We start from the raw sequence: 26183 nt of genomic DNA on the forward strand, positions 1-26183 counted from the left end.
GAGATGAGTTGCCTTGCAAATCTCAAGAAATGTCAGGTCTTGGATGCTCAATCTCTAGAAGGGAAGTCACGTCTGCCTGGTTCATTGCTGGGTCTGCAGTGCCCAGTGCAGTTCTTGGTGAGAGTAGGTGTTCCATCCATTTCTATTGATTAAAAAATATCACACACACACACACACACACACACACACACACACACACACACACACTCCTAGTAGCTGATACTTCTGTTAACTCTCTGGGATTTTGTGTGTACGTGTGTGTATGGTGTAGGGACTAATCTGACACCTTCATTGCTGTTTTCTCAACACATAGAAAAGAATCAGAAGGACTCTTCCATGAACCTTCCAGGAATGCAGGGTCTTTCATCTGTCCCCTTGCTGAGGTACTGAAGCCGGCAGCACACCCATAACTCTCTCCCCTTGAGCTCTTTCTCCATTGCTGTTGAGGTTGTTTAGTCACATGCCTGAAACCAGGAAAACAATTACAGATGCATGGTAGGTGCAGAGTTTGACTCTTTAGATTCCTTGTTCCTGACACTCTCCCAGTTTCCCATTTTACCTGTTACATGTTGCGTTAGTCACCCAGTCATATCCGACTCTCTGTGACACTGTGGATTGATTGTAGCCTGCCAGACTTCTCTGTCTGTGGAATTCTCTAGGCAAGAATACTGGAATGGGTTGCCATTCCCTTCTCCATGGATCTTCCTGACCAGGGATTGAACCTGGGCCTCCTGCATCACTGGCAGATTCTTTACCATCTGAGCCACCAGGGAAGCCCTTTACTTATTATAGTTGTAGATTACAGAAAGAAATAATACATATTTCTGTATGCTTGGACTTCTTCCAGGAGGAACCATTGTTTAAGCTATATCGTTAGATATGAAATACACTGCTGAGCCATTCATTCCAGGGGGTTGGCTCTGGTGTGAGTTTGACATCACAGCCTGGCTCTGTCAGGCTAGGACAAGAGCCAGCTGGACCCTTCTTTTTGCAGAGGCTGGTTATCTAATGTGGTGGCAGATGCCTTTGAGATGCCCCAGCTTATCATATGGCCAATAGCCTGGGGACTGACTCTAAGAGCCCCAGGAAGGCTGATGTTGGCAGTAGAGATAAATGTAATCTTGATGTAAATGTGGGAGCTGATGTTAGCCTTTGTTGCACCTTTGATGACTAGACTTTGTTTAGGAGACTATTTTGAAGATAAAATCCTTAGTTTAAATGGAGGATGTTAAAAGGAAAGCTTTCAGTAAATTCCTACAGCCCTCTGCTGGGCCTCATCAGATCTGAAGTTGTGAATAGATAAATGTTTCCATCCAGAGTTTTAAGATGCTGCCTAGTAGAAATGGCATCCCACTTCAGTATTCTTGCCTGGAGAATCCCATGGATAGAGGAGCCTGGTGGACTACAGTCCATAGGGTTGCAAAGAGTTGGACACTACTAAAGCAACTTAGCATTCAGCATGGCCCCACTATTTAGCAAGGCATACTGTTATAACTTTTAGCTGTGTCCCGCAGTAGTGCTGAGACAAATGAATTAGTTTTGCTTGTTTTGTTTTTTCCCCTTTCCTGAGAGAAGAGAGGATTGGAAAATTTTTTAAGATACTTGTAGCATGTTTTACTTAACTGGTTAGTGGAGGAACTGATTGGGAAGACAAAGAGTTTCCCCAAGTTCTTTCAAGATAAATTGTGTGTGTGTGTGTGTGTGTGTGTGTGTGTTTAGCAAAAGAAAAAAATGCTAGATTAGATACAAATCTGATTAACATTCTACAAGGTAATATAACTGTAGCTCTTCTGTAATAGTCCTACCAAGTTATGAAAATATGGTTACAAACCTTATTAATGTCTGCAAATTATCCTGAGTTTTACAAGATTGTGCATCATTGTGCTTCATCAGTTGTGGCTTATTGGTCAATGACAACGAAGTCTCATTCCCAAGAATATCAGATGAGGGTAGTGCAGGTTGCTTAGAAATTGCTCTATCCCCTGAGTGCTCAAAAAGTGATATTTGGACTAACAGGGGTGGATTGGCACTGGGGAGCTTGAAAGGAATGCAGAGCCTTGGGTTCTACTGCCATCTTTAAAATCAGAACTTAGGCTATAGACTTCCCTGGTGGCTCAGACGGTAAAGTGTCTGCCTATAATTTGGGACACCTGGGTTCAATCCCTGTGTCAGGAAGATCTCCTGGAGAAGGAAATGGCAACTCACTTCTGTCTTCTTGCCTGGAAAATCCCATGGATGGAGGAGCCTGTTAGGCGACAGTCCATGAGGTCGCAAAGAGTCGGATACGACTGAGTGACTTCACTTCACTTCACATGCTATAGATTGAATGTTTGTGTCCCCCTCAGAATCCATATGTTGAAAACCTCATGCCTAATGTGATGCTGTTGAACACAGAGTGCCTGATGAACCATGGATGGAGGTTCGTGACATTGTACAGGAAACAGGAATCAAGACCATCCCCAAGAAAAAAAAAATGCAGAAAAGCAAAATAACTGCCTGAGGAGGTCTTACAAATAGCTGTGAAAAGAAGAGAAGCCCAAAGAAAAGGAGAAAAGGAGAAAAGGAAAGATATACTCGTTTGAATGCAGAGTTCCAAAGAATAGCAAGGAGAGATAAGAAAGCCTTCCTCAGTGATCAGTGCAAAGAAATAGAGGAAAACAATAGAATGGGAAAGACTAGAGATCTCTACAAGAAAATTAGAGACACCAAGGGAACATTTAATTCAAAGATGGGCTCAATAAAGGACAGAAATGGTATGGACCTAACAGAAGCAGAAGATATTAAGAAGAGGTGGCAAGAATACACAGAAGTGTATGAAGAAGATCTTTAAGACCCAGATAATCATGATGGTGTGATCACTCACCTAGAGCCAGACATCCTGGAATGTGAAGTCAAGTGGGCCTTAGGAAGCATCACTACGAACAAAGCTAGTGGAGGTGATGGAATTCCAGTTGAGTTATTTCAAATCCTGAAAGATGATGCTGTGAAAGTGCTGCACTCAATAGGCAGCAAATTTGGAAAACTCAGCAGTGGCCACAGGACTGGAAAAGGTCAGTTTTCATTCCAATCCCAAAGAAGGCAATGCCAAAGAATGTTCAAACTGCCACACAATTGTACTCATCTCCCACGCTAGTAAAGTAATGCTCAAAATTCTCCAAGCCAGGCTTCAGCAATTCGTGAACCATGAACTTCCTGATGTTCAAGCTGGTTTTAGAAAAGGCAGAGGAACCAGAGATCAAATTGCTAACATCTGCTGGATCATTGAAAAAGCAAGAGAGTTTCAGAAAAACATCTATTTCTGCTTTATTGACTATGCCAAAGCCTTTGACTGTGTGGATCACAAGAAACTGTGGAAAATTCTGAAAGAGATGGGAATACCAGACCACCTGACCTGCCTCTTGAGAGACCTGTATGCAGGTCAGTAAGCAACAGTTAGAACTGGCCATGGAACCACAGACTGGTTCCAAATAGGAAAAGGAGTATGTCAAGGCTGTATATTGTCACCCTGTTTATTTAACTTATATGCAGAGTACATCATGAGCAACACTGGGCTGGATGAAGCCCAGGCTGGAATCAAGATTGCTGGTAAAAATATCAATAACCTCAGATATGCAGATGACACCACCCTTATGGCAGAAAGTGAAGAGGAACTAAAGAGCCTCTTAATGAAAGTGAAAGAGGAGGGAGAACAAGTTGGTTTAAAGCTCAACATTCAGAAAACTAAGATCATGGCATCTGGTCCCATCACTTCGTGGCAAATAGATGGGGAAACAGTGGAAACAGTGGCTGATTTTATTTTTGGAGGCTCCAAAATCACTGCAGATGGTGACTGCAGTCATGAAATTAAAAGACGCTTACTCCTTGGAAGGAAAGTTATGACCAACCTAGATAGCATATTCAAAAGCAGACATATTACTTTGCCAACAAAGATCTGTCTAGTCAAGGCTATGGTTTTTCCAGTAGTCATGCATGAATGTGAGAGTTGGACTATAAAGAAAGCTGAGCACCAAAGAATTGATGCTTTTGAACTGTGGTGTTGGAGAAGATTCTTGAAAGTCCTTTGGACTGCAAGGAGATCCAACCAGTCCATCCTAAAGGAGATCAGTCTTGGGTGTTCATTGGAGGGACTGATGCTGAAGCTGAAACTCTAATACTTTGGCCACCTGATGTGAAGAGCTGACTCATTTGAAAAGACCCTGATGCTGGGAAAGATTGAGGGCGGGAAGAGAAGGGGACGACAGAGGATGAGATGGTTGGGTGGCATCACGGACTCAATGGACATGGGTTTGGGTGAACTCCAGGAGTTGGTGATGAACAGGGAGGCCTGGTGTGCTGCAGTTCATGGGGTCGCAAAGAGTCGGACACGACTGAGCGACTGAACTGAACTGAACTGAATGTGATACTGTTAGAAGATGGAGCCGTTAGAAGGTGATTAGGTCATGAAGGCTCATGAACAGAGTTAGTGCCCTTAGAAAATTTGCCCAAACCAGTTCCTTTGCCACTTATGCCAAGTTAGTGATGACAGTTAGAAGATGGCTGTCAATGAGGAAGTAGGTCCTCACCAGACCACATCTGCTGGCACCTTGATCTTGCATTCCCCAGTCTCCACAACTGTCAGAATAAGTGTCTGGTATTTATAAGTCATGAAGGTTATGGTATATTTGTTATAGCAGCTGGATCAGACTAAGACAACCTGTGTCATGACAAGGCATCGTGTGATTCCTGTGCACATTAACGTTTAAGAAGCCCTGCTTTATAATGAGATTTTTAAGAAATAAGGCCCTTTTAAATAGTTTTTGCTCTTTCCAGATTTGAGATACTTATTTTTTCCACAACAGTTGCCATAGGCCACACTTAGTCTTAGTACTCAGAGTGATCCCCTGATTCTAGTCACTGGACCTAGAATGACTAAGTCCTTTCGGTCAGCTCCAGGCAGCTGTCAGCTTCTCCTGCCTCTGAGCAAGGCTTTGGGATTAAGGTTTCTGTAGGAAGTCAGTAGCGCACTCCATTTGAAACCTGGTTCCCTGGTGGCTCAGATGGTAAAGGATCGACCTGCAATGCAGGAGACCTGGGTTCCATCCCTGGGTCAGGAAGATCCCCTGGAGGAGGGCATGGCTACCCACTCCAGTATTCTTGTCTGGAGAATCCCATGGACAGAGGATGAGCTACAGTCCACAGGGTCGCAAAGAGTCAGACACGACTGAGGGACAACACTTCCTGCTTCCTTCCTTCTGCTGCTATCTGTGGTATTGCTTTATATGTATTGTCACATTAACCCTCACAAGACCCATATAAAGAGGCATCACTACACCCACTTTCAGAGAAGTGCCCAAGGTCACATGGTTAGAAAACACACAAGTGGGCATTGATATCAGCATAATTATAAACCCTCCCTTCTATGTGTTCTCCTGTCACCCACTGCAGCCTGCAGTTCTCTTATCTAGTTCAACTAGACCAGCTGCAAACATCCTTCCACCTCTAAAATCTCTGGATTCCTTGATTTAGTGAACTCTTAGGAGCTTCATTGCTAATTAAGAATTCTATAATAATTAGTAATAATAAACTCATCAAAGCTCCTCTATTCTGTTTGAATATCTAGCTCACAGTTCTCTATTTGTTACAGTTTTTATTTTTTTAAGTAGCTGTTTGTTTTGGAGAAGGCAATGGCACCCCACTCCAGTACTCTTGCCTGGAAAATCCCATGGACGGAGGAGCCTGGTAGGCTGCAGTCCATGGGGTCGCTAGGAGTCGAACATGACTAAGCGACTTCACTTTCACTTTTCACTTTCATGCATTGGAGAAGGAAATGGCAACCCACTCCAGTGTTCTTGCCTGGAGAATCCCAGGGATGGGGGGCCTGGTGGGCTGCCGTATCTGGGGTCACACAGAGTCGGACACAACTGACGTGACTTAGCAGCAGCAGCTGTTTGTTTATCTGCTTCTTCTCCTTGGAACTATCTTCTGGGGAGGGAAGAATGGAGGTGCTGTGTCTTATTTATGTTTATATCCCCAGAAGCTAGTAGAGGTTTTATGTTTAAATTTAATACTCAAATATTTATTGAAGTACATGACGTGGGTAGACATAAAACTAGACTAGGAAACCCTCCAATTGCAGCAGTCAAGTGTTCAAGTCAGTATCTAATATAATCCACCTTTATGATTATATCCATATATTTATATTCATAAAATAAAACCAACATTCTATTTGCACAGTGGAAGGTTTATTTCACACATCAGTTCTTTCAAATGGGCAGGGGTTTTCTGCTCTGTATTTCCTCTGCTCAGTGGAAAAGTAAATTTGAAGAAAAGAGGCATACACGATAGGAGACCTTAATGGCAGTATAACAACTATTGATCTAGTCACAAATGGTAGTTTTGAGAAACGAATATATAAGTTTTGCATAGGATCAATTAAGATCAAGGGTTCTCAGTTGGTGCCCATTTGTCCCCCTAGGGGACATTAGACAATGTCAGGAGACATTCGTGTCTGTTGACTAGTGGAGAGGTTGTACTGGCATCGCATGGAGGAGGCCAGATATGTTGCAAAACATCCTACAATGCACAGAACAGCCTCCAACAAAGACTTCAGTTCAGTTCAGTTCAGTCGCTCAGTCGTGTCCGACTCTTTGCAACCCCATGAATCGCAGCACGCCAGGCCTCCCTGTCTATCACCCACTCCCAGAGTTCACCCAGACTCACGTCCATCAAGTCAGTGATGCCATCCAGTCATCTCATCCTCTGTTGTCCCCTTCTCCTCCTGCTCCCAATCCCTCCCAGCATCAGAGTCTTTTCCAATGAGTCAACTCTTCACATGAGGTGGCCAAAGTACTATCCATCCCCAAAATGTCAGTCATGCTGGGACTGAGAAACTCTGGTCTAGACAGACCCTCCAATAGAGCTAGGCTTTTAGTACATTTTGTTTGGTTGACTGCTTGGCTCAGCACAGACATCCTTGGCATCTCCATGATTGAATAAAGAGCATCACTGTCTAATGGTGATCCATCGCATCACATGTCCCAGAACTGCCTCCTGAACCAGCAACAATGTAACCACCTCCAGGGCTTCCCTTTCTTCCTGGAGCCTACCAGGGGCCTACCATCCAAACAGGTCACTCTATGTACCATTTATCTGTTTAAATACATGCACCTCACCCATAACTAGACTACATATTCCTTGCTAGCAGAGAACATATGTTTTTTTCATTGTAACCCATTGGCCTCTGTTCCCCATAATTCTGCCTTAAAATGCTTTGTCACTCAGAGCATGACAATGATGCGCTTGATATTCAGTGGTTAAACATTTGTTCATCTGTAAATACTCTCTATGGTAAGTTACAATTAGACAAAATGTGAGGTGACTAGAATCATCCATTCTTCCAACATTCTAGATAAATTAGGATTCATATTACCTGGCATTCAGATTTGTGTTCCCGGGATCAGGGTTTAGGTAAGTTTAAATGTTTAGGGTTTGAGAGAGAATTCCTTAAGCTCTGTTTTATTCCTTAATTCTCTGATTTGTGAGAACATTGTCTTTTTTAGGTTTTTTAAAAAAATTTATTTATTTGGCTCCACCAGGTTTTAGTTGCAGCTTGAAGGATCTTCGATCTTCTTTGCAGCATGTGGGATCTTTTAGCTGCAACATGCAAATTCTTAGTTGTGGCACGTGGGTTCTAGTTCCCTGACCAGGGATCAGACCCAGGCTCCCTACACTGGGAGAGGGGAGTCTTAGCCACCGGACCACCAGGGAAGTCCCAGGATGTTGTCTTTACCTGGCAGATACAATGGAGACTTCACTAACACAAGAAAAAGAAAAACAAACACAAAGCTGATCTGACTAGGTAGATAGATATTTCTCTTTGGTAAGACAGGATGGAAGGTTGATGTTTAAAGGTATTTGCAGGAGGATCGGCCCTACACTTCGTTGTAGGTAGATGTGTTTGGCATCCCTCTGCTTACTCTCCTGGACATACTCCAACCCCATGGTATGCTCCCGCTGCAGCCCAGCACTCTCGGATGTCACTGGTGCCGATGGCCAGGCAGACCATCTGAGGAGCACTTACTGCTTCAATATTGAGACCTGCAATAGCTTGTCTGTACCAGAGCACTTGCTTTTTAAAACAGGAACCCCAAAGAATGAATCACTAATGGCAGAATTTCAAATGTTAGGCTGTAAGGGCAGGATCCTTTTTGAGAAATCCCTTCTCAATGTCCCTCAGATCACTCTGTCTTTACGTGTAAGCAGATAAGGCAAGCACCAGAAAGACTTCAGGTCAGGATCCTGGGACAGGATAACAAGATTTTTAAAAATTCATATTTAGGGATTTACCTGGTGGTACAGTGGCTAAGACTCCATCCTCCCAATGCAAGGGACCTGGATGAAGGAACGAGATCCCACAGGCCAGAGCTAAAGAGTTCAAATGCTGCAATTAAAGAACCCGCATGCCACAGTGAAGACTGAAGATCCCAGGTGTTGAAACTAAGACATAGCACAGCCAAATAAACAAATAAATATTTTAAAATTCATATTTAAATTTTTGTTTTTATTTTTTCTGTGGCTATCAACTGGTACCAAGTACCTTTAGCTTTTGTTTTCTATTTTGTTTTATTGAAGTATAGTTGATTTATAATGTTTCAGGTATACAGCAAAGTGGTTCAGTTATACAGATGCTTTTTCAGGTTCTTTTTCATTATAAGTTATTACAAAATATTGAATATAGTTCCCTGTGCTATATAGTAGGTCCTTGTTTTTTATCTCTTTTATATGTAGTAGTGTGTATCTGTTAATCCCAAACTCCTAACTTATTCCCCCAAGTCACACCTTTAACTTGTCATAGGGGAAAGAAGAGAGATTCCAAGGCTGTTTGATCTTTGCAAACTTGTGTCACCCTAAGAAACTTATTAATAGATCAATGACAATGCAATAATTATATTTTATTGCAATCAGAAACTAGGGCTCTTAGGGCCAGGAGTTTTAATTCTTAAGCCATGTTGAGAGTACAGTTTAGAAAATCATGGGACTTCAGATGGTGGCAATATTTACTAAGTGCTTACTATGTGTCTAGCATGTTACTTTTTTAAAAAAAATCATAATCCCCATATTATGAATGAGGAAGTTCAAGTTCACAGCAAGTGTATACTAGAGCCAGGCCTTGAACCCACACATCCAGCCCAGGTGTCTTAGCCTCTCCCTGTGTTACTTCTCCAATTATAACCAGGCTACCTCTGCTGTCCTCAGGGAACTTTCCCACTGAAGTAGAGGGCCTGCACATGATGAGAGAGAAGACAGTTCTAATTAATGCTAATACAGCTCCTTCTTTCTTTGCAGGTTTGGGAGGTGCTCTTGGTTACCTTTTGGGTGCCATTGACTGGGCCCACTTGGAACTGGGAAGACTGCTGGGCACGGAATTCCAGGTCATGTTCTTCTTCTCCTCGCTGGTGCTCACTTTGTGTTTTATTATCCATCTGTGCAGTATCCCTGAAGCCCCACTTACAGATGTTGCAAAGGACATTCCCCCACAGCAAGCCCCCCAGGACCTTGCCTTGTCATCAGACAAAATGTACGAGTATGGGTCTATTGAGAAAGTAAAAAATGGTTATGTAAACCAAGAGTTGGTGCTGCAGGGAGGAAAAACCAAAAACCCTGCTGAACAGGTAAAGATGCAAGTTCTTTTTTATTTACTCAGGAAAAATACTCTTGTTCTTTCCTTGTGTTCGTTCTTTTAACATTAATCCTTGTCTTTGTTTTGCTTGATTATTTGATGTAAAGAGTTTTGTTATCCTCAGATTGAAATTTTGTGAATCTACCAATTGAATCTGCAAATGCCCAGTAGCTATTATCCCTTGGAATTAAAACTTTGCACCTAATAGAAAACTGTGTGCATTTCCCTCTTGTCCTTCTGCCTCTGACTCTTTGCAGACCATCAAATCAGGGAAGATGAAGCTGGCTGTAAAATGTTAGGCCATAAGATAAGCCTGGAATTATCCATCCTCAGGCTAGATTAGGATTATAAATTTGTTATTCCAAATAGCAGCATCCCCAGTTGGCAACTGGAGGAACTAAGAGGCTATTGGGATGGAGCCTTCATTTTATTTTGATCATACAGTAAATAGAGAAAATAGGAGAATCCAGGCCTCCATAGACCTGCTGAGACCTTGGGGCTCCAGACTGCCTGTGGGAAAACATTTATACTCCCTGCTGGTATCGGGTAGGATGGAGCCCCCTTGCTTTGTGGTTCTGCAAGGCAGCAGCATGGGATTCATGGAATAGCTACACAATGGAAGCCATTTGATCATTAGATGTGTGTGTTTTTGAAACTTTATTTAAGACATACTATATCAGATAGAACACTCATATATATACAAAATGAATGTTTTTTCCCATTCCCTGAGAGAAGAGAGGATTGAAAATTTGCCATAAAGGATATTTACAGATGGACAACTGTTTAACCATGAAATTCCAAAAAGACAGCATCCTTATCATGCCCTGAGTGACAAAGCATTTTAAGGTGGAATTAAAGGAAACAGTGGCCAATGGGTTGCGATGAAAAAACTCATATATTCTCTGCCCGCAAAGAATATATAATTATGGGGGATGTGCATATATTTAAACAGATCAATGGCACATACAGTGACCCGTTTGGATGGTAGATGCCCTGGTAGGCTTAAGGAAGCAGGGGAAGGCCTGGAGGTGGTCACACTGTTGCAGGTTCAGAGGGCAGTTCTAGGACATGTGATGAGACTAGATCACCTCACCATTAGACAGCGATGCTCTCTATTCAATCATGGAGACGCCAAGGATGCCAGAGGTCATTTGCAGAACCAAGTATTTAGCCGTGAAGAATTTTCCACAATGGAGATTGTGGGAAAAGCTACACAGACACAGAGAAAAAAACAGAAAGGATATACACCCAAAATGCTCATTGAAATTATTGTCTTTGTGTGGTGGGCTAACAGGTGGTCTTCATTTTCTTTTCTAAACCCTTCAGTGTATTCAACATTTCTGTAATAGACATGTATTACTTTGAAAATAAAGAAAAAATAATGTCAGGGTTAAAGGAATAAAACCAGACAGAGTTTACTTAAGATAAGTAGATCCGATAGATTATGCCTGCCTCTTTGCCCTCTTTGCATTGACTGGCTCTCAAAGAGTCACCCAACAGAGGCCGTCTAAGTCTGCCCCGAGGCTGTTGTGATGACTGAATGAAATCAAGTGTGTGGAAGTCTTTTGAAAGGCATAAAACCCTCTATACCATTGGGAGAAGAAATGCATCAAATACAATTAACTTGTACCAGCATATGCCACATGCACAACACTGTAGGCTCTGAATGCTTCTATTATGTGACAAAAAAATAAAAGAAAAACTACATAGGGGAAAAAAACCCAGTAATATATCTTAGGCACAAAGTCAAGCACCGGACGGCTATTCCAATAGTGCATCTGGGGAGCTTCCTGCTGAGCAGTGGGCATCTCCACAGTGTCAGGTCCTACCTATTCTTGTTTGTCAAAGACATTACTTTCCAAAATGAGGGTGGCTGTGCAATTTGAGAACTGGGATTTTTTTTTTTAATGGCAAGAGGCCTAAATTATTTCATTGTTCAAACTGGATACCATAAAAATCCATCTCTATTTCCTCCCCACCATTAGTTTCTCCCTTCAACATTTAGTCTCCTTCTGAGGGTACTTTTGTGCAGTTCTGTCTCCCCCTTATGGCTCTGTTCATTTTTCATTTATAGATCCATCATGACCCAATCTCCAGTTGACAAATGCATGCAGTAAAACAACTCCCCACAGCTCAAAATCATTGCAAGGGCTTTACTAAGGGAACTGATGAGGTAGTGAATAAGATGCTAGCTGAATATTTATATTCACAGCTTTTACAGAAAGGCATAATTTTGAAGCTTTTATTTATTTTGGGGAGAAAGGAAAAAATTAGGTTAACAATGAAAGCAGGCTGAAATTATATATAAGGCCAAAGCATAAATTAATATTTGAAATGAGGCTGAATACTTACTGGTCAGATTCACTTTTTAAATTTTTGGAAAGAAGAGAAAGAAATTAAAGATGAATCACTTAATCTGAGATATGAAAATCAGGCTGTTATTCCTCAGTCTATACCATTAATTGTTTCTTCCTGTAGTCAAGGGAAAAAGTAATAGTTCTACATTGGATTTCTGCTACGGTCACCATTTATTTAGACAAATACCATGTGCTACATGCAGAAAATATTTTTTTCCTTACTCCATAGTAATGTCTATGCATGTTTTTTTTTTTAATACTGAGTAAGTATAAAAAGTCAGTGGAGTCATGGTCATTAGGTTAAATACTATAAAATCCATGAAATAAAAAATCAACTTGTACAACAACCCTACAATGAGTGAATATGATTTCCTGCATCAAAGAAGTAAAAAGCATTATCATAGAAGATTAAGAGTTATAAAACAATTTTCTCTTATAGTTAAAATGGAAAAATCTTGGGAGACTATCTTGTAAATAAACTAGCTAAGATCCAATTTTATTATGTCAAGATTCAGAACAAATAGAAATCAGACAGAAAGAAAGACCCATCACCCTACCATGGTTAATGTTTTCTGTCTCAGTGTCTTCAGGGCAGCTGATTTCTTAATATTCCCGAGATATTTTTCTTCTCTCATATGACAAGCTATTAAAGGCTGTTTCTTTTACTTCAAAACAGTTGTGTCAATAGTTCAATTTTTTTCATTCTTTCAAAGCTACTGACACCAATAAATTATAGTCTCTGGTTTTAACATAATTCAAGTCTAGGTTAAAGAATTGGGGGGCATATGTATTCATCTTACATGTGTCTAGTTTTGTGCGTATGTGTATGTTCTACAATGTTCTCACTTCTGACTAGACTTAGGGCTCATTTACACATGTTGACTGATGGCAGGATCCAGAGAAATAAACCAGGGGGAGGTACCTGACCCAGAGCAGGGAGCTGATTGGCTCGATGTAGTAATTTTCTACTGCAGCATAAACTACCACGGGTTTAGCAGCTTAAAGCCATACCCATTTATTATCTCAGAGTTCTGTAGGTCAGAAGTCTGGGTGGGCTCAGTCAAGTGCTCTGCTCAGGGTCGCACAAGGCTGAAATCAAGGTGCTGGTGTAGCTGCCTTCTCATCCAGAGGTTTGAATGGGGAAGAATCAACTTCGAGCTCATGCAGGTAGAATTCAGCTTCTTGTGGTTGTCGAGGTCCTTGTTTTCTTGCTAATTGATGGCCAGGGATCAGTCACTTCCTGGAGGTCACAATGAAGTTCTTCGCTGTAGCCCACTTCACCTTCAAACCCTAGCAATGCTTGTGCTTTGAGACTTTCTGGCTTCCCCTTCTGCTCCCAGCCAGAGAGAAACCTAGGCTTTTTAAACGGTTGATGTGATTTCATTAGGGTCACCCAGATAATCTCCCTGCTAACTTGAAGCCAACTGATTAGTAACCTTTGTTACTTCTGCAAAATCCTTTTGCCATAGAATAGAACAGAATCATGAAGACAGAGAGTATAGAGGCCATTTTGGAATTTGGATGACCAGATTTTAAGAATCAAGAGATCTAAGAATTATAACCATCTAGGGCCTCACTTAAATCCATGAGCTTCATCCTTATACAGTGGTTCTGTCATTCAAAGATAGGAAGTTTGATGAGTGGCTCTTACATCTTGGCTTAAAGCAAGTCTATTTCTAGTCCCTTTGCCCTTATGTCCTCAAAGCCCTGATATTGGCCTGAAACTGTGAAGTATCTGCATATACATAACAAAACACCTCCTATGAGAACACTCCATGGAAACCATGGTGCCGCGCTCAGAGGGTGTGGCCTTGTGTGATGGACTACTAACAGATCCCACAGTGGGCTGTGTGTCTAACTGAATGTCACACCTGTTTGGTGTTTTATTCCAGACTCAGAGGACAATGACCTTGAGGTCACTGTTGAGGGCATTGAGGAGCATGCCCCCTCATTACCGCTGCCTTTGCATCAGCCACCTCATTGGATGGACTGCCTTCCTGTCCAACATGCTCTTCTTCACAGACTTCATGGGCCAGGTAACAGACTTGTCTGTACACGCTCTTTGTCTCACACACCAGTTGCTCCATCAGCACCTGTGGAGCTTCTGAGCACCTCTAGGATGGGCACAGTAAGAGCAGGAGAGAGAGTACCTTCAGGGAGCTGGCTTATAGATAAGTTCCAGAGGGAAGTTTCTACACCCTAAACAGTTAGAAGACACTATGGGACCAGTACTCGATCAAATACAACAAATAAGGAAAATTTGAGGTGAGCGGTAGTGGTCACAGTGCGCTTAATAAAGGAGGGGCAGTGTGATTTGGATCTTGAAGGGTGAGTAGGAATTGGAGAGGGAGGGGAGAGGGAGGAAACATTCCAGTTGGAGATAGGACTGGCATGTGTGGAGATGAGTCTGAAGCTTGTTGGCTGTACCAGAATAGGGGTGACAGGGTTGCCTAAGTCAGGTGGAGCCAGATGTTAGACAGGAGGAGGGATGTTCAACATTTGAAAGATGTTTAGATTGCAGGCAGTAGGCATTAAGTCCTCCTGAGGGTCCTTGAGTGGAGGTGTGAAAGGAGGAAAGGGTGACACAGTCATGGGGGAATGAGGTCTGTGCCCCCAGCAAGGGAAAGAGACACAGAGCACATGAGAAGGGGTCCTTACCAACCCGCAATGGGAACTCAGTGGCCCCAAATCTCTCTTGCAGATTGTGTACCACGGGGATCCCTACGGTGCCCACAACTCCACAGAGTTCCTCATCTACCAAAGGGGGGTTGAGGTTGGATGCTGGGGCTTGTGCATCAACTCTATGTTCTCCTCACTTTATTCTTGTAAGTAAGCCTCCTCCTCTTGAGGGTGTCTTCTAAGGGCTCTGGTCTAGCAGAATCTTGGATTTTATTTTTGGTAAATATATGGAGATCAGGAAAAACCTTTTCCCTTAGAAGAGACCTCATCAAGTAGCCTTTTCCCAATGAATCCTGGGTACCATTCTCCACAGCAATTACTTTGTACTTGGAATCAGGGGGCTCCTGATCAAGATATTTTGGGAAATAAGAGGAAAACTTGGAAACAACATGGTAAACTATTGGATGCGTGAGGGATTGTCACAGCCAAGATGACTGATTAACAGCAGGTCTGGGTTCTGCTGCAGTGAGATCACCATGAGGTTTCATAGGTACACTTATTAATCTAGACAGAAAATAGGAGGGATGGTTAATATGATAGGTGACAAAAGTAACATAACTTTAGCTCCGATCAGTAGAGTGGTATGTTATAGGAGCCCTGTTCTAGATTGAGAAGGACAGCTTTTCTTCTCAGGCATCAGCTTTCCATGGGGTCTATTAACTTCACCCACCCACCCCCAACCTTGGCTAAATTTATCTATGGGGACACTGTATTCAAAGGGATTTCTGGGATTGGATTTAACTGTGTCCAAATGGATGTCCTCTAACTTTAGGGCATCACACAGGCTCATTTTGTGCTTGCTAATTTGTATGGAAATCTCCAAGTGCTGTACACATTGAGTTCAATGAAAATTCAGGCCTTTAAAATGTATGCAGGTCCCTCATTTGGAATGGAAATTTGGAAGCTTCTTCAGTGTTGTGGGAAAAATAGCTGATCCGCAGGGCAGAGGTCCAGGCTTTGGACAGGCCCAGGGGACAGCAGGGTTATGACCCAGGTGGAAGCGGGGGAGGCAATGGAGGACAATCCGTGGTACCATTCCCAGGGGCATCATTCTGTCACTGAAGTGTGCTTCTTGTTGGGAAGGAAAGTGAATGTACACAATGTCCCCTAGCCTGGCATTTAGCCTTTTGCCCAGCTAAAACACAGCTGAAAACCTGTTTTGAGGTCAAGAAAATCGCTTTAAAGTATAGCCCAAGTGGGGAAAGGGGACCTAATATAAGCATATCCATGAACCCCATAATCATCAGATCAGATCAGATCAGATCAGTCGCTCAGTTGTGTCCGACTCTTCACGACCCCCTGAATCGCAGCACGCCAGGCCTCCCTGTCCATCACCAACTCCTGGAGGTCACTCAGACTCACGTCCTTCGAGTCAGTGATGCCATCCAGCCATCTCATCCTCTGTCGTCCCTTTCTCCTCCTGCCCCCAATCTCTCCCAGCATCAGAGTCTTTTCCAATGAGTCAACTCTTCACATGAGGTGGCCAAAGTACTGGAGTTTCAGCTTAGCATCATTCCTTCCAAAGAAATTCCAGGGCTGATCTCCTTTAGAATGGACTGGTTGGATCTCCTTGCAGTCCAAGGGACTCTCAAGAGTCTTCTCCAACACCACAGTTCAAAGGCATCAATTCTTCGGCGCTCAGCCTTCTTCACAGTCCAACTCTCACATCCGTACATGACCACAGGAAGAACCATAGCCTTGACTAGATGAACCTTTGTTGGCAAAGTAATGTCTCTGTTTTTGAATATGCTATCTAGGTTGGTCATAACTTTCCTTCCAAGGAGTAAGCGTCTTTTAATTTCATGACTGCAGTCACCATCTGCAGTGATTTTGGAGCCCAGAAAAATAAAGTCTGACACTGTTTCCACTGTTTCCCCATCTACTTCCCATGAAGTGATGGGACCGGATGCCATGATCTTCATTTTCTGAATGTTGAGCTTTAAGCCAACTTTTTCACTTTCCACTTTCACTTTCATCAAGAGGCTTTTTAGTTCCTCTTCACTTTCTGCCATAAGGGTGGTGTCATCTTCATATCTTTGGTTATTGATATTTCTCCTGGCAATCTTTATTCCAGTTTGTGTTTCATAATCATAAAGCCATAGAATTCATTATTTTAAAATTTATGGTAACCAAATAGTGGTGGCTTGAAGCTTACATTTCCTTAGCAAAACCCTTTCTTCCCCTTGTTGTTCGGTTGCTGAGCCATGTCTGACTCTACAACTCCTTGGACTGCAGCCAGGTTCCTCTGCCCATGGGATTTCCCAGGCAAAGAAAACTGGAGTGGGTTGCCATTTCCTTCTCCAGGGGATCTTCCCAACCCAGTGATTGAACCTGCATCTTCTGCATTGTCAGGCAGGTTCTTTACCACTGAGCCACCAGGGAAGCCCTTTGCCCACCTTGGGCTTCCCAGATGGCATTAATGGTAATGAACTCACCTGTGAGTGCAGAAGTAAGAGACACAGGTTTGATCCTTGGGTCCAGAGTATACAAATTAAGAAGAAGAAAAAAAAAAAAAAAAAAAAAACCTTGCAGGAGGACAATTTCAAATGCCTAGAATCAGGGAGCATTAGACTGAAAGGATTTAATAACTTATCCATCTCACTTTGTGCTTTCAAGATGTAGGGCAACTGTTTACTACCATCCTCATTCTTTTAAGAGGAAAATATTTTTCTAAAAGTCATTAGCCTTTTAATTTTATGTCAATTTTAACTTGTTCTCAAAGAATCCCTCCCAGGGACTCTTCCATTATCTAGGCTGAGCTCCTACATGAATTTCATGGCTTTTGAAAATTCAAGAGCATGTTATTTTTTAGGACCTTTCTACTTAAAAATCTCTCTATACAAGAATCCCTCCTATTTTAATAGTTTTTGAAAGTTATATTAATGTATAAACCTGTGATATTCCTAAGACAGTGAGTTAGAACTAAAATATTCTCTATAAAATACCAACCAGCCCTGCCTAAAGATCTTCAGGGTCTCCCATAAGATAGAGTGGAGGTCCTGACCTTGGTGCTCCAGGACTCACTGTCTGGCCTGGCTCATCCTTGGACCTCAGTCACTCCCAAGCAGGAACTCTCCCAATGACCCACTTCCCAGCCCGTCTCATGTCTGTGGATTTATATTTGGTTTCTTCCGCCTGAGCTGCTGTTTCTCCCTCCCTACCCAGCCAGACCCAACTCCAAAATGCCCCTGTTTGTGCCATCTCTCAAGTCTTTCCCTCTGCACTCCAACCCACTCTGGGCAGAATCGATCATTTGCCGCAATTCCAGAGTACACTAGATAACCCTGTATTTTGGACTCATCACATAACACCAGGTTGACGACCCAGAATGTCTATCCAGAGGGACTTTGGTAGGGCAATCTGGCTGCTGAGGTAAGAGATGGGGGATGGTGATAAAGGACTGTTTTCAAGCTCCTTTTACACAGCAGGTACACTTAGATTGATGAGTATAGCCACACTGAGTACTGAAATATAGCCAATTGTTCATAGCATAGACTACTATTCAAAGCTGGGGCCTAAATCAGTCATTTCTCTCCAACCCTAAGGAGAGGCACAATGTCACTTAGTATCAGACACAGCAGAGGGCAAGTCAACTTGGCTGACAGTTATTGATTTCACTTTATAAATAAAGCATTCTTTGCCAGATTTTCAGTCTTTGTAGTGAAGTTAGTTGTGTTTCCAAATATCTTTTTATCACCTTTTGCCTTCTTTCTGGTTGGCCCATCTACTTGGTGATAGCATTTACCTAAAGAATACTGATGGTATCTTTCAGGTACTGAGACAACTTGTATTCCATTTTCTGCATAAATGTAATCATTAAGCAAACTAGATTTACACTGCTTTTATTCTCAGCCTTGACAACACCCCTCCAAGCATGGCATGAATTTAATAGAGGAAGCAATGTTGTTCCTTTAACATTTCAGGATTCCAAATTGATACCAATGTAATACATAATAGATACAAATTTAATTCACCTGCAATGCAGGAGACCCTGGTTCAATTCCTGGGTCAGGAAGATTCACTGGCGAAGGGGTGGCCTACCACTCCAGTATTCTTGGGCGTCTCTTGTGGGTAAGCTGGTAAAGAATCCACCTGCAATGAGGGAGACCTGGGTTCGATTCCTGGTTTGGGAAGATCCCCTGGAGAAGGGAAAGGCCACCCACTCTAGAATTCTGGCCTGGAGAATTCCATGGACTGTATAGTCCATGGGGTCACAAAGAGTCAGACATGACTGAGCGACTTTCTCTTCACATATTTAATGCATAATTGATATCAACAATACTACAAATGGAGTACAGATGAGGTTTCTTGTCTATGCAATGTAAATCTAATAATTATTTGAATAGACATGGAAAATTTCACTCTTAAGTAGGCACATTCCTAGCTTCTATCATTTATCTATCTCCTGGGTTCATTTGTTCTAGCAGCATGGGGCAGAGGAAAGATAAAACTATGGATTAAAATAAATGATTAAAAAAGGAAGATAAAACGTTCTTAGGGATTTTCCCTACTGTGGTGAAAAACATAGGAAAATATTTTAAAGCAAAATTTTCAGTTTTAAAGAATGAGCTCTATCATGAGTCTTTTATGAGCAAGCCAGGTTTACCTGCTTTGAAGAGACCTCAGTGAGAAGTCAACCATATTCAGCAAAGTCTGTGTTTTTGGAATTATGATAGCCAATGTTAACTTGATGTCTTCTGTGTGCTTGACATTCGGCTGGGGGATTTCACAGCCATTTTACTTCATTTGATCCTAGTAACAACCGCCAGCAAGGATTTTACTAGTTCCATTTTTCTGATCAAGAAGCTGAGGCTTTGGAGAAGTTATAGAGCTTGTCCAGAGTGTGAGGGTGCCAGCGATGGGGAGGTGCCTGGCACAGCAGGGTTCCCTGACCGGACTGGGAAGGGCTGGTAAGTCAGGGCCAGTGTCTGCAGGTGATGTACCTTCTTTACCTGCTTCTCAGGTTGTGGAGACAGCATTCGGGTGGGGCAGAAAAACTGAATGATTCAGCTTATTCCATAAACTCTGGTTATGTTCATTTCCTCCAACCTGACTTTGGGTCAAGATAGACCTGGATTGTCATTTTGGTCCTGCTGGGATAGATCCCTGTGAATTAGAAAGAACTGCACTTTTCTCACATGTCCTGCAGCCCCAGGGTCCCATAACAAAGGTGGGCTTTTCAATCATCTCTTCTGCATCTTGTTGCTATATACAGCTGCCCACTATGCAGTACCTGGTCCTTCCCTGCAGAAAAGAAAATCAACCCAGGAAGGCAATCTCTAGCTCTCCTTTATGCAAGGGATTCAAAACTGATTCTCAAAACCAGCTGTTTTCAAGCATAGATAAGGGGGTTCTTTTGTTCCTGACTCAATATCAAAGGAAAGATTTAAAAAAACAAAAGTGAATCTTCAAAAGCAAAGGTTGTCTGAAATTATGAGATGTTGTGAGGCACTGCCAGCTATAATTACTCCCTCTCTTCTCCCCACAGACTTTCAGAAAGTGTTGGTTCCCTGCATCGGATTAAAGGCCCTGTACTTTATGGGGTATTTGCTGTTTGGCCTGGGGACGGGGTTCATCGGGCTCTTCCCGAATGTCTACTCCACCCTGGCCATGTGCACCTTGTTTGGCGTGATGTCCAGCACCCTGTACACGGTACCCTTTACCCTCATTGCTGTGTATCACCATGAGGAGCAGGTGCGTGGTCCAATCTCAGTGCTGAGTGACGTCTGGAGCCCCCTGGGAAGGCGGGGGTGGGGGGGACTTGAGAAAGTGTAGAGCAGAGCTGGAAAATACGGGTTCTTGAAACTGCATCACTACAATGGCCTGGCCAAGGCATGACCACGTTCCCAGCCCACCCTCTCCTCCTTACTCTGAAGCCCAGTGCACTTGGGAGCAGTGAGACAGGCACCATTACTCCCATTTGTCAGATTGGAAAAGGGAGGGTTGGTAATGCTGAGAAGCCAGCCCACAATCACACAGAGACAAAGCAGCGGAAACTCTGGGCTTATGACACATGCCATGCACCTGAAGCCATTTCTGGGTGCCACAGTAAGGGCCCTGGCCCTCAACCACTACAGAGGTCTGGTGCCATTTCTGGGAGTTACTGGTTGAGCAATATTTTCCTTGGAAATGGGGTTTTAGTAAGTCACACCCTGTGTGCAGGGAGGAAAGCTGGTGGCAGCTGGTTAACTCTCTAGCTGCCTCAAGGGAGGCCCGCCCCATCTCCATTTCCATCTGGGAATTCAAGCCAGAGGGCAAGACTCCACTTGGCCCTAAAAAAGCATTAGGTTGGGAATTTCTGCTCTAAAATTACCACCTTTTCTTCTCAAAATATGCAACTGTCCCCCTGAAAATAGGCTTACATTTCCCCAACTGTAAAAGCTAAAGAGAACTATTAGCTTATTCATCCCAGCAGGAAATTGCAAAAACGCTGAACACATGTCCATGTGACTAGAACACTGGCCTTCTTATTAATCATTTGATCGGGCAAGCACAGTGGGGCAGGGTTGCACTAGGCGTTAAAACCTTTAAACAAGAGTTGTAGCTGTCCTTACCCCTGGGAGACATTGTCACTAATGTTTCAATGCATGGCAGGCACTTAGCTGCTAGAGATACAGCTGGCATTGAGAACCGCCCCTCCAAGACAGAGTTGTATGATACTAGGCCCCAAACACTGGAGAAGGCAATGGGAACCCACTCCAGTACTCTTGCCTGGAAAATCCCATGGATGGAGGAGCCTGGTAGGCTGCAGTCCATGGGGTTGCAAAGAGTCGGACATGACTGAGCGACTTCACTTTCACTTTTCACTTTCATGAATTGGAGAGGGAAATGGCAACCCACTCCAGTATTCTTGCCTGGAGAATCCCAGGGATGGGGAAGCCTGATGGGCTGCCGTCTATGGGGTTGCACAGAGTTGGACACGACTGAAGTGACTTAGCAGCAGCAGCAGCAGCAGGCCCCAAACACAGAGGCTATGGACTCAGAAGAACCTGGATTCAAATCGTGCCTCCCCCATTTGGCAGCTATGGGACACTGGGGAGTCATAAAGCAGAGAAAATAGTCACTCAATTGTATCCAATTCTTTGTGACCCCATGAACTGTAGCCTGCCAGGCTTCTCTGACCATGGAATTCTCCAGGCAGGAATACTGGAGTGGGTTGCCATTTCCCCTTTCCAGGGGATCTTCCTGACTCAGGGATCGAACCTGGGTCTCTTGCATTATAGGTGGATACTTCACTGTCTTCGTCACCAGGGAAGCCCAGAGATCTTGTCCATTTATTTACTAAGTGTCACTCAAAATGAGTTCACTTTTAGATGGGAACTATAATGACATGGTTCAGCAGCCACAATGATGTGCACACGTGAATCAAATGGCACCTGCCTACCTCACCCTTCACGCTTTCCCTATTTCCCCGACCCCCTACCCCAGGCCCCTACAGGTAACCACTTTCTTCAGATTTTTGTCTGTCTTTCTAGTATTTTTGAATGAAAATCTAGCAATTACAAATTGCATTTTCTCATTTTCCTTTTCTTATTCAAAGGATCCTATGCATTTTCCTGCACAATGATTTTTTTTTAATTTAATAGTGTAGGAATTATCATTCAGACTCAGAGAGCCTTAGTTTTCTAATCAAATGGGAATATACACCCACCTTATAGAATTGTTGGAAAATTAAATGAAATGAGATAGTATAGGTAATCTGCTTATCATAATGCCTACCTGGCACCTTGCAAAGACTCAAAAAATGGTAGGTAGTAGTATTATTGTTATTATGAGGTTAATGATAATAATATGGGCCTCCCTGATGGCTCAGATGGTTAAAAAAAAAAAAGTCTACCTGCAATGAAGATTACTGGGGTTCAATCCCTGAGTCAGGAAGATCCCCTGGAGAAGGGAATGGCTAGCCACTACAGTATTCTTGCCTGGAGAATCCTCATGGACAGAGGAGCCTGGCCGGCTGCAGTCCATGGGGTCGCAAAGAACCGGACATGACTGAGGGGCTAACACTTTGGGGCTTCCCTGGCGGCACCATGTGCCTCTGGAAAGGTGGTAAGCATGAATGAAATAACATAAGTGAAAGAGCCTTGCTCAAGCCCTAGCATGTATATGATACCTGACAAATGGCAATGCTATCAGCCAATTCAGACCAAATGCCAAATAGCAATCAAACATTAATCTATTAACCAAACAACAACCCTATTTTAAAAGGTTGAATTTCTTTTTTATGTTGCCTCACCTAACATATATCTGTGATTCAACATCCTCCTGAAAGTGTTTGAACTTTCAACTCTAAGGAAGGGATGAAAAGGGATATTTATTGTTTCTAATCCACTGTATTTATTGAATGCTTGCTGCTAAGTTGCTTCAGTCGTGTCCGACTTTGTGCGACCCCATAGACGGCAGCCCACCAGGCTCCCCCGTCCCTGGGATTCTCCAGGCAAGAACACTGGAGTGGGTTGCCATTGCCTTCTCCAATGCATGAAGGTGAAAAGTGAAACTGAAGTCGCTCAGTCGTGTCTGACTCTTAGCGACCCCATGGACTGCAGCCCACCAGGCTCCTCCATCCATGGGATTTTCCAGGCGAGAGTACTAGAGTGGGTTGCCATTGCCTTCTCCATTGAATGCTTAGGAAGAGAGAATTTTGTGTTCTTAATCATTTAACTCTCATAGTTAATATTCAAGATTTTGTGGCAGGTAGGGGAAAGCAGGGGGTGGAGCTTGAATCAAATGGCAGGGTTCTAAGGTTGTGTTGGAGCATGTGTGTGTGCCATGACTACTTTGGCATTGCAACAGCAGAGTCATGTGTTTATAACCACAGCTGCAAGTATCTGTTATCTGGCTTTCTAAAGGACAAGTTTGCTTGCTGACTCTGCCCTATGGAACAGTTGGCATAGATCAAATGCTGTCCCTGTTCTTGCCTTGCAGAAGCAACGGGCCCTGGGTGGGGGCCCGGATGACAGCGGCAGAGGGCAGGGCCTGGACTGCGCCGCCCTCACATGCATGGTGCAGCTGGCTCAGATCCTGGTCGGAGGTGGCCTGGGCCTTCTGGTCAACACGGCCGGCAGCGTCGTCGTTGTGGTGATCACGGCCTCTGCGGTGGCGCTGATCGGCTGTTGCTTTGTGGCTCTCTTTGTTAGATATGTGGATTAGGTCAATAAAGAGACATGGTCCCTACTCTCAGACACAGTGGCACACGCAGCACGAAATCAGTATCTAGCTCTGCGTGTTTTGTATCTGCCCTAAGTCGCTTCAGTCGTGTCCGACTCTGCATAACTACCCCTTATTCCCAGCCAGCTCTGTCCACATCAGTCTCAGTATTTCAAGCATGACTTGTCTTAGGAGAGACTGGGCCATGCCTCCATTCACTGGTGGCAAAGGGCAAGTATGGTGATGGCACCTCCTTGCAACTTTCTCCCTGAATCACTGCAGTGGAATGGGGAGGCAGGGTCTGTTTTCCACAGGGCATTTTAGGCTTTGATGAAACCTGAGACGCCGACTAACACACACTTGTGATGCTGGAATTTATCCTGTGATGTGATTTTTTTAATTTTTATTTTTTAACTAGGGGTCCATATATAGTCAGGAAGGTCATATTTTTCATCCAATGCATCATTATGCAAAATAAGGCTGGTGATTTGAGGTATTAATTCATTCATATTCAATTCATATTTAACTCACTCATAATTAATTCATGTTAATTTATACTATCCCTACAAGTCTGCTTGAACATCTCATGCTAGAGGATTTCCCACTTAGAAACAGCTCATCTTGTTGATATAGTAAAAATCTTTCTCTCTAGCCTGCACTTTTGTTCCAGCCCCTGGAGTCTCACTGGAAGCCTTTCAAAGAACTGCCTCCCGTTTCTCCTGTGATCCTCTCTTCTCCAAGTGAAGCAGCATTTCTCAGCTGTACCCCTTGAAGTTCATGATGGCAGCATGGTTTAACAGAAAGACCGTGAGCTTTAGAGCTGGGCTGGTTTGGGATCCTGGCTTTGCTTCTCCCCAGCAAACTACAGAACCTCAAAAGCTGCACTTGTTCATCTGTACATTTCGGGTAATATTGAGTTAGCCAAAAAGTTCGTTCGAGATTTCTGTAACATCTTATGGAAAAAACGGAGGGAACTTTATGACCCACCCAATACTTCCTACCCCAGAGAGTGGTGACCATTTGTAATACCTAAGCCGTACAGAGTGCTTGCCACCATTCTCAGCATTTTACCCATGTTAACACAGCAATCTTGGGAGAAGCTGCTGCTACTGATTTCCATTTTCTAGATGAAGAAACAGAGGCAGAGAGGTTTATAGTTCTCATCTGAAGCTACACAGCTCCGAAGTGGCAGAGCTGGGCTTTGAACGCAGGCACTTGGGCTCTGCTGTTTCCTATAAGAGCAGCACTCAGCCTGGAGGCTGGCCGCTGGTCTGCACTTGATACACGACAACCATCGTTGTTATTTTTTAAAGGCTCACCATCCTGCTTCCTCAGGCCTAGATCTCCCCATCACCTGTCCTTCATAAGTGTTTTCTATATAATTCCAGATGTGCCTGAGTGGTACAGAATGATTTGCCCACATGTTTCTCCAAGTTAAAACATGTTATATGGTTCCTTCTCCTGCCTCATCTTAGAGCTGGTTGTGTAATCGCTGCCTCAGATGAATTTCTAGATTATGGAGACCTCCCATGCTGGAAGGGAATTTGGAGACACGAAATGAGCTGCTTTGAGAACAAGGACACGGGGATTCAGGCTGTTGTCTGGCTTCCTGGTGTACAGCAGAATGGATGGTTCGGTAGCGTGGCCAGGAACCTGCAGTGTAGGCTCATTTGGGGAAGGGGTACTGCAAAGGAGAACTGTGCTCGGGGGTTCTTTGGGTTCCCTTTTACAAAACCTCTGGGGGAATGAGGGGTGCAGGTCCACTCCTAACGTTTGCGTTTGCAGGGCCTGGGGGAGAGACCACTGATGAAGGCCCCTCCCTCCCTTTCCCACCCTTATCCCAGTCCAGCACTGTGAGGGCCCCTGTGGGCACCCTGACACCTGCACGTCCATCGCCTTCCCAACTCCCCACCCTTTACCACACCTGCAAACAGTCACCCTCAGCCTCCCCTCACACCTAAGGGTGCACAGACTCAGCGGTGTCTATCACCTTCAAGAGGAAAGGACCAACGAAGCCCTTAGAGATTCAGAGCCATTTAGATGGGGAATTCGACGTCTTGCATACCAAAGCATAGCCTAGGGGGTGGAGGTGCAGGGCTCAGGCTACAGGCAGCTCCATGGATTCCTTGCTATGTGGGAAGGGGTACAGGTGGGAGTGGAGGATTGAGCAGCACTCTCTAGTAGGGGACCCGGGGTGGGGGTCCTGGCTGCCCAGGTCTGATGGCTCCAGGCTGCAGTTCTCTTGGTTGCCTCCCTTTTAAGAGCCTGATCTCTGGGCTCTTGGGTTGTAGTAGGGGCAGTGCTAGGGTGTGGGGTGGTATTTCTGGGGCACCCCTGTGGAT

At 43.7% G+C, this 26183-nt stretch overlaps 1 protein-coding gene across 3 annotated transcripts in view; it reads left to right on the top strand.

Moving 5' to 3' along the window:
* The window catches only part of SLC45A2 (solute carrier family 45 member 2), a 36915-nt gene extending 11617 nt beyond the window's left edge, over window positions 1-25298 (top strand). For 2 of the 3 annotated variants that reach the window (XM_055554681.1, XM_055554683.1), the window contains 5 exons: window positions 9325-9650; window positions 13908-14051; window positions 14717-14840; window positions 20183-20388; window positions 23620-23900. In XM_055554681.1, coding sequence (XP_055410656.1) covers window positions 9325-9650; window positions 13908-14051; window positions 14717-14840; window positions 20183-20388; window positions 23620-23844 — 1025 coding nt within the window. In that variant the 3' untranslated portion in view covers window positions 23845-23900. Of the gene's footprint in view, window positions 1-9324; window positions 9651-13907; window positions 14052-14716; window positions 14841-20182; window positions 20389-23619; window positions 23901-24493 lie in introns of those variants that run through there. The other variant, XM_055554682.1, reaches the window with a different exon arrangement.
* The last annotated feature ends 885 nt before the right edge of the window (window positions 25299-26183 follow it).

Source organism: Bubalus kerabau, chromosome 18 (genome assembly GCF_029407905.1).
Source record: "Bubalus kerabau isolate K-KA32 ecotype Philippines breed swamp buffalo chromosome 18, PCC_UOA_SB_1v2, whole genome shotgun sequence".
NCBI lineage: Eukaryota > Metazoa > Chordata > Mammalia > Artiodactyla > Bovidae > Bubalus > Bubalus kerabau.